The 18727-nt window shown below is 42.7% G+C and overlaps 1 protein-coding gene across 2 annotated transcripts; it reads right to left on the reverse strand.

Moving 5' to 3' along the window:
• Positions 1-37: 37 nt before the first annotated feature.
• hsf4 (heat shock transcription factor 4) lies at positions 38-18358 on the reverse strand. Of its 2 annotated transcripts, none has more exons than XM_064335421.1 (13): positions 18045-18358; positions 14440-14548; positions 13876-14003; positions 13150-13274; positions 11450-11525; positions 9629-9696; positions 8102-8201; positions 6745-6866; positions 5734-5928; positions 4466-4571; positions 3892-3957; positions 3376-3472; positions 38-2992 (listed from the first exon to the last, which is right to left on the reverse strand). In XM_064335421.1, exons 1-12 carry the CDS (start codon positions 18168-18170, stop codon positions 3413-3415), a joined length of 1281 nt encoding a protein of 426 aa, XP_064191491.1. In that variant the 5' UTR covers positions 18171-18358; the 3' UTR covers positions 38-2992; positions 3376-3412. The 2 variants fall into 2 exon arrangements, with proteins under 2 accessions (XP_064191491.1, XP_064191490.1); XM_064335420.1 differs by having other exon boundaries at positions 3366-3472.
• Between the last annotated feature and the right edge of the window lie 369 nt (positions 18359-18727).

Below are 18727 nucleotides of genomic sequence, written 5' to 3' on the forward strand. Positions count from 1 at the left end.
ATCTCACAAAAACAAAAAAAAAAAAACATGATGCAGCACGATCTGATGGAGGTTCCCCCCCCATTATGCTTTTATTAATTTTTAAGGTATACAATGACATGCAAGTCCCTGGACCCAGGGCAATTTGTATTGTCCAGGTGTCCATGCAGAATGCAGCGTTGTCATAGTGACCCAGAGCCCACTGGTCAGCAACCTCAGAGTTCTACCCAGAGACAATGGTCTCCCTTGGCAACAAAACAAAGAGCCACCCCTTGCATACACCGGCCAGATGTATATGGATATTGTAACAGCACTTTGAAGGATCGGTTGTTTCAGCATAAAATAAGAATGCAGTACACAGAAGTCAGCAACTCTATAACAAGCTCGCTTCTTTGATTTCTCCCCACCCCAATACATTCATTTATTACCAGTGCAAATTGGCCCATGAAAAGGAACACAGCTGCTAAACCAAAATTATAATCCCATTAAACCATAAAGAACTTTCTCATCTCAAAGCAGTAAAAAATAAAAACAAAATGCCTGCATTTGAATAATATAAAGCAAAAACTTGTGGATTCTAAATTGTGATAAAGCCTGCTAATTCTAATGCAAATGTACATCCCTAGTGCAATTTTGTGTTTATGTATATTTTTTTTCTTAGTTTTTTTTTTTTTTTTTGCCACATCCATCTTTGTTTTCCCTGCCTATGCTTAAGACTATCATGACATCCAATGGTGCTGGCTGTCCATTTCTGTGTCTTTACATTCCAATGGTCATTGTGGTATTGCATCCGCGTGAAATCGCACAAATCGTTGTACTGCACAGTATTGCGTGTTTCCTTCGATTCAAGAAGACATGAATGAAGAGTCCGGTAGTGTATTGCAGCCAAGACGGGAAAGCGTCTGCATTGTTGATGCCTGCAAGCCTTCTCCCTGATCAGACGTCATCGGCCCCGTTTGTGGTCATGACGTGAAAACGCACCCCTCACCACAATTTACAAGTATACAAAGTCCTACGACTCTACAGCGACCACAAAATGGCTTCGGGAACATCGTTTGATTCTGCACCAAAGCATGTATATGTGCTATATTACATTGATGATAATATAATGTTGATAATAGCGATTCTGTGAATGAATCACTTTGTCTAGTTTTCAATGTCTGCAAACAGCACTGTATAAAAACAGCTGCTGTTGTTTTACTGCATGGTCATAATTCATGTCATGTGAAGGCACGAGAGAGTGCTTTGCTGCAAAGTCCTTGATGTGGTTGCCATTTTTAGTATCCATGTTTGTAGTTTTCCTCTTTGCCCTTACTGTGTGGCCTGACAACTCTTCTGGAAGGGAAAAAAATCTCTAGTAACACAATTGAAGTGGGGGGGGGGGGGGTTTGGGCAGAGAGAGGAACTGTGGGAAATGGTGTTTTTAGTTTGGGGGGGGGGGGGGGAGAGGGGGTGTCAATCAGATAATAGGAAAATTTGGCCCCCAGTGGCTCTCGCTATAAGTGGGGGGGGGAGGTAGGATGTCCTGTGGGATCAATGGATGGAGTATGCAAATGTATTCTGAGAGAAAACTACAGTGTGCCACGGTGCCTTTTTCACTTCAGGGGCCAGACGGCTGTGGGCGGATTGAAACGAAGGTTTAAAGGCTGTCTAAAACACCCGGAGATCCCTGCTGAGCCCTCGCCGGCATGAGCCGAACCCTTCACCCTTCTGAGGAAAATATACGCTCGCCTCCCCTCCCCAACCGAAATTCACATTCCTGTTTTATTTCGGTACAGCAGATTCTCATGAATATTAACTGGGAGTGAGATGTAACCTCTTCTGATTCAAATCATTGTCAAGGTGTACGGAGGCTTTGTAACTGCTAGTTATTATGAATCCATCTGTTTTTTGGCTGGGCTCATGAATATTCATAATAAAAAAACATGGAGCTCTTTTATTGGCCACAGAAGAAAGCGACGACACATCCTCAGTCATGTTGGACTGAGTACAGAAACAAATTCTTTAAGTCACAGAAAGGCCACCTCGGAGGAGATTTTCAGTCACATACTGTTTATGGATGGACGCGTTCCAAAAGGATTCTTTTCTTCTTTCAATTCCTCATTCACAAGTTCTACAGCAATGCTTCATATCACTGGAGACACTTAAGCCAAAAGTATAAAATGCCAAAGTTCCTCTACAAGCGCACAGGGAAAGTACTGAGTGCTGAATGAAAAATATTATTCAGGTTAAATATTAACACAAAATATTGTGCAAAAAAGCAAAATATGGGTTTTTTTTCTTCACCTTTTAAGTGTGAAACCTCACATTAAAAACATACAGGAGATTAATAGTGCGCATATGTTTATAAATATGTTTGAATACAAATATAATTTTTTGGGGTTTTTTTGCAAGAAAATATAATTTAATACAACTGGAATACCAAAAATTCCCAGGTTCACCTGCAGACCGTCTCACAGAAAAAGTGCATACAAAATTTGGGCCTCCACGGAAAGGACTGGTATTTGGCTCACTGGCGTTGCAGTGTCTTCGTAACATCCCCTTTTTTTTGCTTGGGCTTGAGCTTGAACTGTGATTGTGATTGGGAGCGAAACTCACCCAATCAGACATTGTTCTTTATTGGCTCCGCCCACTGGAATACGGCAGTCACAGACGCCCAGGTACAGGTGTGGTCAGCTTCGGCTTCGTCCTGATGCTGTAGTGCTGAGGGGATTTCAGTCAGTGTGCGGTAGAACGAGTGAGGTTTCATCCAAAATATGTGTGATTTTCCAGGAAGTGGAAATCTGAAAGAATAATGTGTATGTATTTTTTTTTTCTTTCAATCACAGCAACATAGCCACGATTAATGGTGGAACGACAGGGCTTTGAGTGACATGATTCCTTCCAGTTGGATTTGGAGACACTCCAGGACCTGAGGTTCTGATTGGAGGAAGCTTTGATCGTGGGCTTCCAGTCAATCCTCGACAAAGCCAGGGTTGCAGCAGGAGCCTTGCAGTGTTTTTTTCCCCCAGTCCTTACAAAAGAGGAAAAGACCAGTTTACTATTTTTTTATTTAAAATGAACAAAAGTTTGCAATTGAAGTCTGCACAAAAAAACCTATACTCCTGTATGTTTGTTTGATAATTCACATGGGATTCTAAAAGTATTTTCACTAAATCAAGTAACATGGCTGAACTCATCCAATTCCTCCTACACACAGTAAAAAATCTGATGTATCTGGACTTAATAAAGGTGTTAATAATGTGTGATTGCTCAGCCAAATGCAATATTAGCATGAACAGTGTGTTCCATCAATGACATAGCTTATATATTACACATACACAAACAGATATCTCCAAATAGTCTTTACATTATACACGGGAATTGGAGTATGTGATGATGTGTACCTAGACTCACTGCAGATTAAGTTTGTTCCAATGGTTCCTTCAGTCCCTCACTGTTCCTCACACCCAGTGCCACCGTAGACCTCTGCATCCTGGTTCTGAAACATGTACTACAGAATGCCAAGAACAAGGGACTTAACCACTGACTGATCATGACTTAACCACAAGACTGACCATCACTGACCAATGCTCACTGACTCTAAATGCTACTGAGGACCACTGACTCAACTCTAAACATTACTAACCAACTCTGACCATCTTGATTACAACAAACCATGCCTGAAAGTAGCTGTAGTCAGTATTTCACTCTCACTAAAATATTTATTGGAACTTTGTGGGGGAAAAAGTAGCGTCACTGATTTTTTAAAAACGTATCCTTTATTTAACCAGGACAGTCTCACTAAGAGGATGGACTGAGAGGAACATGTTACTTTTTCCATCTCTTTTCCTCCGGCCACAGCCTATCCATATCTGGCCCTTGCCAAAGTCTGCTGACCTGCGGCACCAACACCTGCATCGGGCCACTCACCGATTTCAGGTTGGCCTCCATGTCTGAGAAGTTCCACTCACTCAGTGGCAGGTTGGGGTTGAAGGGCTGTGGAGAACAGGAGAGTTCATTATCCCTTTAGTCTCATCGAGACAAATAACTTTGGTCTTTCATCTGGGGAACCCAGAGGAAGAATCACACAGTAGAGAACCTTTAGAAGAATATTCCACTGGAACAAAGAGGCAAAGTCAGGCAAAGAGGTGGTTTTAGAAGAAAAGAAGGAGATGTGTGGTTTGAACTGGCGCTGAGAAGGTGGCTGGCCTCCACAGCAGTACAGTGGCTTGGGAGCCATTGTGCTGCTGTACTGGGTAAAGACAGGTCACAGCACAGATGTCATAGACACACTAGATATTCAGCTCGGCATTCCCTCCCATTGGACCTGAAATGTTCCAATATGACACTTCTTATGAATATTCATGAAGGGGCATGACCAAGTATGTCACTGTGGTAATGGATGTTCTGCCCTGTAATATAGCACTGGAAACGATAATGGACTTAGAGAGGAGTGCAGTATCAGCCCATCTGGTCGGTTTGTAGGATCTGTGGCTGCACTCACGTCCATGCTTGCGGTGGGCTCCATGCCCTGCTGGTGGTTCCTCAGGAGCAGCTGCAGGTCCTCCAGGCTCATGTCCACATTCTCCACACTGTCAGAAGCCTCTGGCCTGGAACAGCACAGGGTCTTCATAAAGACTCAAGTTTTAAATCTCTTTTAAATCCATTATTTAAGACTTTTATATGAGTTTTACTTTTCATTTAATTTTTATTTCATATTTTCTGCAACCTCTTTTTAGCATTGAAAGCTTGCCATTAAAAATACACACTTTATGCAATACTCTCAGTGTGCCCTCATCTCTCACTCCTCACATTTGTGTCCTGACACAGGTTTTCTGTTGAACTGAATGCTCTTTGCATATGATCCCATTGTGTGTGTGTGTGTGGGGGAGGGGGGGGCTGCTGTGTATTTGGACACACTACCACTGACGTTCCCCATATCTGCATTTTGACACATGAACAAAAACCAGCGGGAATCACTAAATAACTGTGTCTGCCTTGAAAAGGGTGATTGATCCATATCGATGCACATCCTTATACACACTTAAGAGCTTTCTGTTTTCTGTCCAGAGAGGTGCTGATAGGTCAGGTGGCCACGCGGCAGACGGTGCAGATCTATTGCGCTAAGCCCGCCTGCCCTCCTGTCTGTGGTTCGCAGCCTGACAAGCCAATTAGCCTGCATTCACTAGGTGACCATTAAGGCAGTGAGCCAATAATCAATCTCTCTGCTCGCATGCATTTTCATAATTTATTATTTTAAATCCCATTTAAATCGGATCAATTCAAATCAATTTGACCATTGGGTAATTGTATGGATTACTCCCTTCTGAGAGGGAAAGATCCATACTAACAGAGCATGTAGTGTTTTTATTGGGGTTCAATCAATTGAAATGGTCTATGAATAGCTATAAGTAATCAGGTAACTGTAGAATTATGGCTGCTGCTATTTGTGTCCAATATGTATCCTGCTTCATTATGTATGATTTATGAGTGTGTTTGTATGTGCTTGCCTGTAAGTGAGTGTGTGTGTGCCCATATATATACATGTGCAGGTGTGTGTGTGTGTATACATGCACGCATGTGTTTGTGTGCATGTGAGAGTGAGTGTTTCTGTGTGAGTGTGTGCACAGGTACAGGTGTGTGTATTTGTGTTTGCGTGTGTATATGTGTATGCATATACGTACTTGTGTATGTGTACTTGTGTACTTGTGTACATATGTGTACTTGTACGCACACACATACACACATGCACGCTTGTGAGCACACGCTCACCTCTCCAGCGTGGGTCTCTTGCCCCTTCTGTCCCCCCCTCCAGAGCCCCGGCCCTCCAGGACGGACTGCACCATGGCGACAGGCAGTATGGGGGGTTCAGCACACACCTCGCAGGAGCCCATGGGGACACTCTCCCCCCTGCCCCGGACTCCTGGGCTTACCGGCTCCTCCTTAATCAGCATCAGGCACTTCTCTCTGGGGCAGAGACAATGGCTGCAGAGCTCTGATTGGTCCATTTAGACTCCCGGAGCCTGCTCATACCAGCCTTCACATGCCTGCAGTGCTCCAATTGGTTCATTTACACACCAAGTGGCCACTGATTGGAGAGTTTGCACTGCAGATTCACTACAAAATCTTGAAAAACTGGAACTAAAAGTTACTGTGTGAATGCAGCGTCTGTTTAAAAGAAGCTAACTGGAGCAAGAAATAGCAGGAATGCTGGGCAGACAACTGATCTCCATTCCCGGTCCTGGAGAACCAGAGGGTCTACTGGTTTTCATTGTTACTCGGCACTTAATTGATCAAGTAAACAGCTGATTACACAGTTAAGTCACCTCGCCTGGTTTCTCGGGTCTGAATTGGTTGCTGATATTAAGGCAAAAACAAAAACAGAAACCAGCCGACCCTGTGGCTCTCCAGGACCAGGAATGGAGATCGATGGCCAAGAGTGCTTTAAATAGTGACTGGAGAATGAGATGAAACCAAAAATGGGCAAAGGTGCCATGAGCTATCAGTTACACGCTGATTTGAACCAATTGTTTGAACCAACCAATCCTCATAATTTTCTGGACAGAGCACAATGTTTTCAGTGACTGACAGCACCTTTGGCCGTTTCTAGTTTAAACATCCATATCTAGTCAACGGTGACAAAATTCTGGGTGTGACTGTGTGGTATAACTGTGTTATACCACACAGTCACTGTATTGATGTGCGGACTACATCAATACAGTTGCATCATGGTCTTTGTTGTGTCAGTGCAGTAATTTGCACTGTGATCATCCTTTTGTTTACCTCGGCTCCTCCGTCTGCACGGGCATACCCAAGGAAGGCTGTGACATTTCAGTAACATCCGATATGATTGGTCCTCCAGTTAGTGCATTGCTATTGGAGCAGGAGGCAGTATCTGTGGACGGCTAAAGAGAGAAAAGAGAGAGAGAGACAGAGGGGGGGAAAAGACCTTTGATGACCTTTATAAAAACACCAAACAAAAACCATCATGATTTCCATATTTTCACTCAAGAGGAAAAGAAAATACACACAAAATTAAAACTCATGAGATATAGAGAGAAAGAGAAGGTGAGACATTGTGAGCGTGAGACAATGAAACTATACTTTGCGTGTCTTCAGGCCCACTGTAGGCCAAAGAACAATGCCACTCTCTATGAAGAACCGCAAGCAGGCAGGCCTGGACCATACATTCATCCTGCCCAATTCAACAGGTGTAAGAATTAGAACTGACCGAGTACCTGTTTCACCACTGATGAATATTCACAAGCACCCGTTTTCAGCTCTTAAATGTGCTCCTGCCTCAGCAATGAGTGGGATTTAATTTAGTCATCTATCTAATTTGTATTAACCTAAAGGTCACAGGTTCGATTCCCAGGTAAGACACTGCTGTTGTACCCTTGAGCAAGGTACTTAACCTGCATTGCTCTAGTATATATCCTGTTGTATAATGGATGCAATGTAAGTGCTATGTAAGATGTTGTTGTATAAGTCGTTCTGGATAAGTGCGTCTGCTAAATAACTGTAATGCAATGTAAAGTATGCCCATTTCCCTGCTGGTAATGGGGGCATGATGATTTTGTCACGGGGCTGACTCGAAAAATATAACATCCACGCTTATACATTGTGTTGGTGATTATAGATAGATTAGGGGGATATAGAGGGCACGTGCAGTGTAATTCAACTATCAGTGTGGGTTATGAGGGGTATCACAGGCAGTGGGCTGTGTAATATGGATACTGGGGTAGGTAGTGTAATAATTATCAAATTAAGTCTAAGACAGACTGTGGATTACATTGAGAATATTGTGAAATTATACTATTATATCTTGAATAGTGCATTTAAACATGTGGAGGCATTTCAAATACATTTTTACTTTATGCCAATATACTTGGGCTCAAAAGTTATATTCACATTATGACTAGACCAATGATACATGTTAAACATATGTTCTGCTACATGTCCATATTTTAAATATGTCAATTCTGGAAATATTATCAAAACAGTGCAGACAAATGATTCATCAAGAATATACACATATTGCATCTCTAAATGCAAAATTATATATTGCTCACAGAAGTGATAGGTGCCAAGGCATTGAGTATCATAGATATAGAGGAGCACTGGTGCAGGAGAAACTTACCGACTGGATATAGTAGGGCTCGTGCAGGGGGTCCATGGGAAGGTTGTGGCTGAATTTGGAGGCCGGTGGAGTGGTGGAGCCGTCGTCCACCATGAGGGGTCTGTGGGGGTGGGGGGGGGGGGGTGTGATGAGGCACATTAGTCATGACCCAGGCACTTCACCGTGGCAACAATAATTAAATGGCATTCTCCACACATAACTGTAATCGATCAGAAAGGGAGAAAGGGGAGAAAAGATGATTGCACACAAGGATAAATTCAGGGGATAAATTTCTGTTTTACAGATTGGTCCCAGTTTTTTGATTCAATCTATTCAGGAGGTCTGAAGCTAAACTTCAGTAGGAAATAGATGGTTTTAATACCTGTGTGCCACACTGAGTCTTTTTTTTTGCAGAATGTGTCAAACTCAAACCTATGTGTCTCCCCCTGGTGGATTGCCAAGGGAATGCTTGAAGAACTCGAATGCTTTATTCAGTGGGCAAATCAATGCTTTTATATTTTTATTAAATAAACATATTTTTGAAATACCTGTAGTGAACACAAAGTGCTGTCTTAAGCAGGATTGCATTGTCTCTAATATCTCACACTCAGTCCCCACAAACAGAATCTGTTGTTCTCAGCCACTTGTGACTCGTGCTGGTTCGGGTGTAATACAGGGCGTCAGTGTAGTATAATGGTCAGGGAACTGGGCTCTGGATAAGAGTGTCTGCTAATTTATTGTAATGTAATGTAAAATAAATAACTCAGCGTCTCCATTGTGAGGGCTTCTAATTGCACTGTATACGTGTGTGTGTGTGTGTGTGTGTGTGTGTGTGTGTGTGTGTGTTTGTGTGTGCGTGCGCTTGCATCTGTGTGAGTGTGTCTGCGTGTCTGTGCATGTCTTTGCACATCATTGTGTGTGCGCATGTAGTGTATTTGTGTTGCCAGTGTGAGTACTGGGGCCCTTGTCTGAGGCTCTTAATGGAGTTATTTTACTCCTGTTGGAGGTAGTCACATATCACATACCCTATAGGAGTAGTACATGCAGTGAAGATGGACACAGCTCAGCTCCCTGACATTGGGACCAAAGACTGAGTCCTGTCTTGCTGGCTTAGGGGGCTTGTTGCAGTACTGCGCTATGGGGACACTTAAAAATGGTGCCTGAGCTGACAGGGCAGTTCTCTATAGAATGCTCTGTACATCAGGTTCAGCGGGTTGGGGGCAGGGGGTGGGGGGGCAAACAGTCATCAGGTCTGACTAAGCATTTTGGCCCATTCATCCTGGAAGGTCTCTGTGCGCCACATCAGCTGACTATATCCAGCTGAGCTGGTCTTTCATCAGGCAGTGTGCGTGCGTGTGTGTGTGTGTGTGCGCGCGAGCGTGCATGCGTGTGTATATGAATAGTGACAGAAACGGTTTGCAAGTTTGCCAAATTGAGTGTGCGTACATGTTATTTTTGGTGAGCATGTGATTGTGTGTGTGTGTGTGTGTGTGTGTGAGTGTGTGTGTGTGTGTGTGTGGGTGACAGAGAGAAAGGCAGGGCACTCACAGTTTCCGCTTCATTCCCACAGTACTGGGTGAGTTTGATTGAATCTGGCTGAACAGAAACTGAATCAGCTGTAAACAAAAATGAGGAGTCAGAGCTAGTACAGCAATAGACACACACACACACACACACACACACACACACTCACAATGAGTCAGCAAGCAAACTATGTGATTTGGCATCTAACAGATACATAAACACACGCACTACTAACCAATTATGTGGTATCTGCTCACAGACAGAACATAATTTTCACACTCAGACACACACCCACAAGATGACTCAGCAAGTAAGCATGATGTCTGATAGACACAGAAATTGCAGAGGTGGATACACAGATCATAAAATGGCAAGATAAAATACACAGCTCAAAGAATAAAACCCTCTCAAATCCCCCCATTTTGGCTGACTGCCAATACCAGGGCTGCCCAGTCCTGTTCCTGGAGATCTACCGTCCTCTAGGTTTTTACTGCAACCTTAATTTAGCACATCTGATCCTATTAATTAGCAGCGTAAAGAGATCTCCAGCTGTTGAATGAGGATTGTTTTGTTAGGGTTGGAGTGAAAACCCACAGGGCACTAGATCTCCAGGAACAGGATTGGGCAGGCCTGGCCTATACACATCCATATACATGCTATCAGTTCACTGATTTTTTTTCCCACCCCCAAGACTGGTTGCACCCCAAGGCCCTTAGTGAAAGCCCACTCCACCAGCACCTCAAAATTAGCCCTGAGATTGATTGACATTTCCACTTTGTTAAACAGATGTTGTTAGCTGTGATTTGAAACATTTATGTGGCACGTTTATTTATTATCGTGGAAATATTAGAAATTTCCCTGATTTTCCACAAAAGAAGTCTGACTAAAGTGACTACTGGACCAGACTGTTATCCAGAGAAAATTAAATTTTCAGTTTTCAAGTGGCTGTTCAGAAAGGAACACATAACAGCAAGTGCCGGATAATTCATTTTGCTGTTTTCTTCCATAGACCGTGAAATAATTGGCAAACCTCATAAAGATATAATAGAAGCCATACGCTATTTAGCACATTTAATTTAATTTTGTGGAGGTTGTTCGGTGTATAGCACTGCCAATTGGTAACAACTTTTCAACAAATTAACTTGTGTGTGTTTATGTGTGTGTGTGTGTGTATGTGTGTTATACATATGTAAAGACAGAGAGAGTATATCATTAGTACGCCGTCTTTATTAATACTTTATTAATATTTTTAAACCTTTCTGTGAATTCCTGTTCATGTATGAATTATATTACATTAAATGTAATAGGTTCCGTGGATGAGAAACTGTTTAAATAATTCAGTTTGTTTAATAATCGGTTTAATAATTCAGTTTTTTCCCACGATGCCTTGAAACAGGATGAGTGGTGTAACTGAACAGGTCCTTCGCCTTACAGAATGTCAGTGCCCTGCCTGAGTACAAAGGCTTCTGCCCACCTACCGGTGGATTCCGAAAACTCTACTTGAATAGGTCGCCTACTCGTAGCCTTCATTACTAGCTTTTTTTCCCCAGTATCCCACCGTTTTCCGGGAGCTTAGCATGATCACCTATCAAGGGGTCAGTGAATAATTTTCCCGTTTACCCAAATTGGCTTAATTAGGTTTTTTTTTCTGTAACAACCTGTTTGTAAACCGCACTATAGAAAAATAAAGATTGATTGATTGATTGACTGTGTGTTCATTTGAAGACACAAATCTTTCAAATGCGAGAGCATAAAGTGGCTGCGTGTGAGAAAAAGAATGTCCCAATGGGACAGTAAGGGACCTGAGTTCATTGATGGGGCAGGGCAGGATTTGGCACCTCTCACCTTGTTCATGACTTTCTGCTGCTGCGTGTGGTTCTGTCTGAGAGACACAACTTCCCTCCAGAGGACCCCATTCTGACTGCAGCAGGACAGGAGAGAGAGAGGCAGGACAGGCATTACAAACAGCAGTGCAGTTTAGCTAACAGCGACGCAAGGATTGTTGTTGTTGCTGTATTCAAGATTGACTGCGATTTCTCGTTCTTTCTCAATTTTGTGCTATGTGGGTTTTATGTGTGTGTGTGTGTGTGACAGTGCATGCCAATAAAACACCTTGAAATTGAAAAAAAAATTTAATTGAGAGAGAGAGACAGAGAGAGAGAGAGAGAGAGATTGTGCTTGGTCAGAGAGGGGAGGGTGGGAAAATACAGATTCTGCTGACACACCCATTTCCCATCCAACAGGAATCTTGTCAGGTGGAAAGTCTTTGTATTTCCCAGTAGCCTGGAATTGGGCCAGTTTAAGCAACCCTTTTGTTAACTGCACTATGTTCTTTTTCAATGAAAAACAATTTTTTTCCAGTACAAGGAAGAAAAATACTTCACGTTGAAGTTGCTAAAAGCCTAATGTTCTCTTCCAGGAAGTGTTTCACAAACCTCCTGACCCCCAGTGGGTTGCTAGCCAAAAACTTGTTAAAGAATAAATCTGTGCCGGTAATGTAAGTTCAGATGGCATTAGCAGTTCATTTACAGCGGCAGTTCAGTGCAGATTTCAAAGCAATTTTATTCAGGGGAGTAAATCTGCCCTGTTCACATTAGCAAATTATCCCTAACAGTACTACCAGTACAATTCTAATTAGATGTAATTCAATTAAAAAACTGAATATCTGTGGTGCTTATAGCTAATTGAGTTGTACCTACCATAGGCCTCTACACTGGCTAACAAGATGGCTGACTAAAATGGTAATTCACTTCATACATAGGGAGCCACATTGACTGTACTTAAAGTATGAATGGCATTAAATACAAATCAGCAAACTCAGTATATTCTCAATTTTATCCATCACCCTTTGTCTATCTCCGTATAGTTTTACGTTGTGTAATCAATTGTCTCATATCTTCTGCTTTCTGTTTAATTTCCTTCAAGATTCCATAATTTTCTCACATTTAGTTCTAACTACTGATCCACAATTTTAACCATTTATTCCTTTGAGGTTCTAGATTATAGAGTTTTCTCCTTGCATTTATGACTTGGGGTTCCAACCAGTTCTTAACTGAGGATTCTAATTTGAGAATTCTAATCCCTGGCTGACTCTTTTCCAGGTCACCCCTGGGAAGTGAACTAATCTGTATGACTAGTAACTGATTCCAGAACAATGGTGTCACATGATTAATGCACCTGCTCTTCCTGTACAACTGACCCTATTACAGGCCACCACATCAGGTGAGTACCCCATTGTCCCGATAACCAATCGGAGACAATGGGCCATGCAGACAGAACATGGCACAGGTATCACAGCACAAAAGTGTCCGAACAAAGAACTGTGGCCTGCTGAGTCACAGGGGCTGATATTGTCATTATTAGCACGGCTATTGCCATTTATAACTGAATCAGTTCACCTATTCTTCTGTAAGAAGACACATGTGTTGGAATATTGAAGGTGTGAGCAAGTGCAGCTTCACGCCGTCTGTGCAGCTCTTTACAGAGTGCAGGTGCACACACACACATACACACACACATACATCTGCGTAGTTGCACACACTCACTGTTTCATGTCTTGTATCTGGCACTCCATGTTCTCCTGTTGGCTACGCAGCACCTGAACCTCATAGAGCAGTTTGCTCAGGTCCTCCTGCCGGACCTTAGTCTCCTCACTCTTCACAATGGAAACCTGGAGCAGTGCACACACACACACACACACACAGGGAAGAGGTGTCTTCAGCTTCACATTATAGTGTGTACATATCTGGAAGCATATATGTGTGTGTGTGTCTGTGTGTGTGTTTGTGGTGTTTGTGTGTGTGTGTGTGTGTGTGTGTGTGTGTGTGTGTGTGTGTGTGTGTGTTGTGTGTGATGTTGTGTGTTTGTGTGTGTATGTGTGTTGTGTGTGTGTGTGTGTATTTGTGTATGTGTGTGTGTGTATGTTTGTGTGTTGTGTGTGTGTGTATGTGTGTGTATGTGTGTGTGTGTGCGTGTGTGTGTGGTGTTTGTGTGTGCGTGTATGTATTGTGTGTATTTTGTGTGCGTGTGTGTATGTGTGTATGTGTGTGTGTGTGTGTGTATGTATTGTGTGTATTTTGTGTGCGTGTGTGTATGTGTGTATGCGTGTGTGTGTGTGTATGTATTGTGTGTATTTTGTGTGCATGTGTGTGTGTGTGTATGTGTGTATGTGTGTGTGTGTGTGTATGTATTGTGTGTATTTTGTGTGAATGTGTGTGTATGTGTATGTGTGCATGTGTGTGTGTGTGTATGTGTAGGGGTGATTAGCTCACCTTCCTCTTGATGTGCTCCAGGAGGTGCTCGTGGCCCTGCAGGAAGTAGAGGTGCTGGAATTCTGTGTCATCCCTCTCTGGCTTCACCAGTCCACTCTGCTCAATGTTCACCACCTTCCTGAATCCATCTGACAACACAAGTTTGAGCTGGGTAAGTCTAGCACTACAGGACCGTGGTGGCTACGCACGCACACGCACGCGCACACACACGGGCAAACACACACACACACACACAAATTCATACAAGTTGACAAACATGAACAAACAGCATGAATTCACTAACACACATGCAGGTACAGGAACAAATCCTTCTCATCTTTTTCCGTGTTCTCATTTGATACTGAGTAGTGGTATTCACACATATGTAATGCTGAGCAGTAGGCACACACATTAAATACAGAATACAAGTGCTACTCACATATATTAAATACTAAGCAGTAGTATTCACACATTATATACCTAGCAGGGATATTCACACATATATGCTTAGTAGTGTTACTCACGCATTTAAAGTGCTTAGTAGTGTTACTCACACATAATATATTGCTGAGAGATGATACTCACACATGTTAAGTTGGCGTACAAAGCTGGCCATGTTGTTGTGTTTGAAGTATTTAGGCAAGACCTCCTTGGCAAATCTGCCCTGGTCAAACACATGGAAGCTGGTGCCAGGCTGGGAAACCAGACAGCAGGAAACCGATAAGAACTCCCCCACTGGCAGAGGCATACGGAGGAAGTGTGTGGAGCACTGAAATATGTGGCCAGGCTCATTTTAATTTCCCTTTAGAGGACTTGTGACCTGTTGTATGAATTAAAATAGCCAATTTACCTGAAAATCTCAATTATGATAGTATATCAATTATACTTGTAATTCAAATGACATTTTCTGTGAAAATGAGTATTGTTTTTCCAAACAAACCCCAGGGGTACTGTTTAATTGGGTGTTTCGAACACAGCTGCTGCAGGAAACAGCTCTTGGTGCCTTGAGCAGATATGTGAAGTGGAATTTCACACGATGTGTGATTTGTCCGAGATTAAGTTGGCTGCTGCTGGCTAAACAATGAGCAGAGAGCACATCTGTACTGTTATGTTTCAGGTGTTGGAACCTTCTCCAGCATTTAAATTGTGAAAAGAGAAAAGAGAGTGAAAGAGAAAGAGAAAACCTTTTCTATGGCCCAAAAGCTTGGTTAACAAAGAACCCCCCTCCCCCCCCCCCTTCTTCACTCTCCCCACTATCCTTGCTGCTTAAAGCAAAAGTGTTCGAGTGTTTGGAAAAACAAGTCTTTCTTTTCTCATCTTTGTTACCAACATTGGATTTTAATTGCTGATGTGACAACATCATGACTTTTTTTAGACATTTAATCTAATAATCATACATATTCTCAGTGATAGCAAGATTGATTCATATTATCACTACAATAAACCTTTCTGATTATTACTGATTTTTGTTTTGAAAATACTGTAGCGTTCAGCATTTGCAATCTCATTCAGTCTTGCACTTAAGACAGATGTACCACTATTTATCTGTGTTGGCTGATTTAGCACTATTTATTGGTGTAGGTAATTATAGATTCATATGGCAATTAAAGCAGCTTCCCAGAGACAACATTGTTATTAAACACCCCCCTGAGGGATGCTTAATAACATGAGGTTATTAACCAGTCAGAAGCAGTACTGCGAAGCTGTCTCTGTAAATAAGCTTCGTTTCGGGTTGACAAAATCAGATCATAGCGTTCCATGAAAATGAGCAGTTGACTTGGTATGTCAGTTAAATGGTTTAGTCTTGGCCAATATGCTTATAACCTTTCACTGAATGTAAATATTTTTTTGCAAATATTAAAATCTAAAATAAAATCATGACAATGTCTCTAATAATGTAGAGACCTGCTAAAATGATCAACAATGTAATTGTGGATGGTGTTTTAAATGTAGATGACACTGTTCGTAGAGTTAATTGCTAAATATTTAGAAACATAAATTGTACAATTGGCATTATTATGATTGTGATAATGCTACATGTGCTACTACTGATAATAATAAAATAATAATAATAATAATCATCATCATCATCATCATCATATTTTGGGTTATTATTATTATTATTATTATTATTATGATATTTAAATTGTTGATTAAATTAAGCTCTTGCTGCCCACAGAAGTAATCATCAATGTTGCACTGATTCTGTATTTTCCCTCCTTGACAGTGGAGCTCAGCTACATCCTGTTCCATGCATGTTATGGTCCTTCAGACCGAGGTTGCATGCACGCAGTTTAGTTGATAATGTGTGCCACAATGAGAAGGAAATATATTTGCAATGCACATTATGGTTTTGAGAAGTTTTAGAAGTTAGGGATTAATATGACAATTATTCAAATGGACTATAACAACCAGAACAATTGTTGGCTTACTTGTTCTTACTTGTTCTTATGGGACCTGTCCCTTTGGCAGCCATTTTTCTTTTTTTGCTGCACTCTAACCTTTCAGACTGTTGGCCAGAATTAGTTCATATTTGTGTGAAACCAAAAAACAGGCAAATTTGTTCACAGGTGTTAGCTAATATACATTTTGTTTATGTTGGTCTTGTCAAACGGAGGTCTGCTCTCTCAAAGAACGCCCTGGTCAGCACCAATCGAGCTGTCAGCACATCCGCGTGATGAGACGGAACTGTTCGGCATTCTGCCATGATGAAACTTAAGTAATAATGACAGTATTCGGCGCTTACAAGTCCTGACCTTCACTTCATTAGGAAAACTCATGTGCTCTGTCAAGGAGGGCAACTGCAGAGAGCCTGAACGGCCCAGTCGCACCAAGAACTACGGCGATAACTATCAACTGTAGCAATAACCATTTGACAAACCATAAAACAGGATAACCATATGATCCACTGTGGCAAAATGTATCTGATAAATTGAAACAGTAAAAATGCAATAAACCACAAGGATGGAGATCTGAAAAGCCATAATGTGGTCACCTGATAAATCATAATGATACGTGTATGATGACCATGACAGCAACCATCAGAAAATCCATAACAAGAACAACCTCATAAAAACAAGGATAAACCTGATAAACAATAGCAATAGCCTGTAACAATAGCCACCTGATGCACTGTAGCAGCAATCGGATGTAACATAGCAATAAACATCCTTAGGAAAACCATTTTAAAAACCATTATGGCCCTTCTTTACTTGCTGGCAGTCCCACTACAGGGAATGTTTTTATTCAATCAGTGTACTTCAAACCCTTTGTTAGTTTTTTTGCGAGTTCCAACGCTACATAATAATAATAATAATAATAATAATAATAATAAATATAGCTCTCTGGATTCTTGGCAATGACAACAGTTTTTAAATAAATAAAAATATCTAATACTTAAGGTTACCATTAGATACGAAAACACTGTAGTACGATTATTGAATTGCATCATCATTATCGTTTGTCAAAACGCTTGGTCCCGGTGCCACGGCGAGAGCGGTTTGGCCTAGAGGAACGAGCCTGCCCTGTAGTGAGGCATTCTCATGGTCCTTTCCCCCCTATCTCCACGGGGAGACGCATCCTCACCAGGAGCGCGTTTCCCGTGGTGAACATTGTGCTCAAATTCAGAACTGCTGCCACTCGCTCAGTATGCTCTCCTCCTTTTTTATTTCCAGTAAAGGTCACGCTTCTCAATGCCCTCTGCATATAATAACGACCACGCGGCCCTCGGCCTTGGCTCTATTGTCCCCTTAGCCTCAGTGCCTCTTCACCTTCTGTGTATAATGTGCTAAACCTGTATTATGAGATGCTTGGTTTGTGTGTATTGAAAAGCATTTTACTTTTCCTTTCCCTGTGCATACCCAGGTTTGACCCAAACTGTCTTACATCATTATACCCTCACTAAATATTTAAAAATACATTAATATATAAAACATTATCTATATTGCTTCCTTGCTGGGGCAAATTTGTAAATTTATTTGCCCATTTTTGCGACGAAACACTTGAAATTCTGTAAAACAAACTTTGAAAAAAGACAATAGGTGATTAAATGAAAACAAGCTTTGGAAAAATATGCGGCGAAACGGTCACAGTGTCCATCGGGCGGGAGAGGAACCAGGGGAAATCCAAGCAAAACAAGCTGAGCCAGTGCCAGGCCCAGGGGCCCAGGGCAGGGCCCGGCCGACACTCACTGTGCTCCAACAGATGAGGTGATTGGTGTCGGGGTCCTCCACCAGCGTCCAGAGTTTGGTGAGGAAGGCCGGGACGTTGCTGGCGTAGCCTCCGTCCATGCCGAGCGATCCGGGGGACTCCTGCATGGCGGTGGCGACGGGGGCGTTCTGGGGTGCGAGCGGCGGCGGGGAGCGTGTGTGTTGCGTGCGGCGGCGGGCGGGCGGGCGGTCCTATTCCATGGCGCGCTGTCGCGCGGCCGTTCCTCTGCTGACTGACTGGCGCTCTGGCCCGGTCCTCCGGCCATATCAGTCCCCCTCCGTTTCCCCCCGCGGCCCAGCGTCAGCACAAAGAGGCCCGCTGCCTCCCCGCCACACGCCCGCCCCCAACAAAAGCCCCCCCCCCCGCCCGATAATGGAGGGGGCACAATGCAGGGGCGGCACAAAGACACCCCCGTGCTACAAAAACAAAGAGCTGAATCACGGTGCACAGCCGCAGCACAATGAGACCCCGCTGCAGGGCCAGCCCCGCTCACCACGGCTGAAAAGAGAGAAGGTGTGTGTACTGTACTCTGTGTGTGTGTGTGCCTGTCCATTAGCTGCCAGCGCAGCCCGTGATAAAGCATTGTTTTCAATGAACCAAGCTCTTCAAGCTATCCCCCCCAACACACACACACACACACACACACACACAGCTATACCCTGCC

This window comes from Anguilla rostrata, chromosome 5 (assembly GCF_018555375.3).
Source record: "Anguilla rostrata isolate EN2019 chromosome 5, ASM1855537v3, whole genome shotgun sequence".
NCBI classification, from domain to species: Eukaryota; Metazoa; Chordata; class Actinopteri; order Anguilliformes; family Anguillidae; genus Anguilla; species Anguilla rostrata.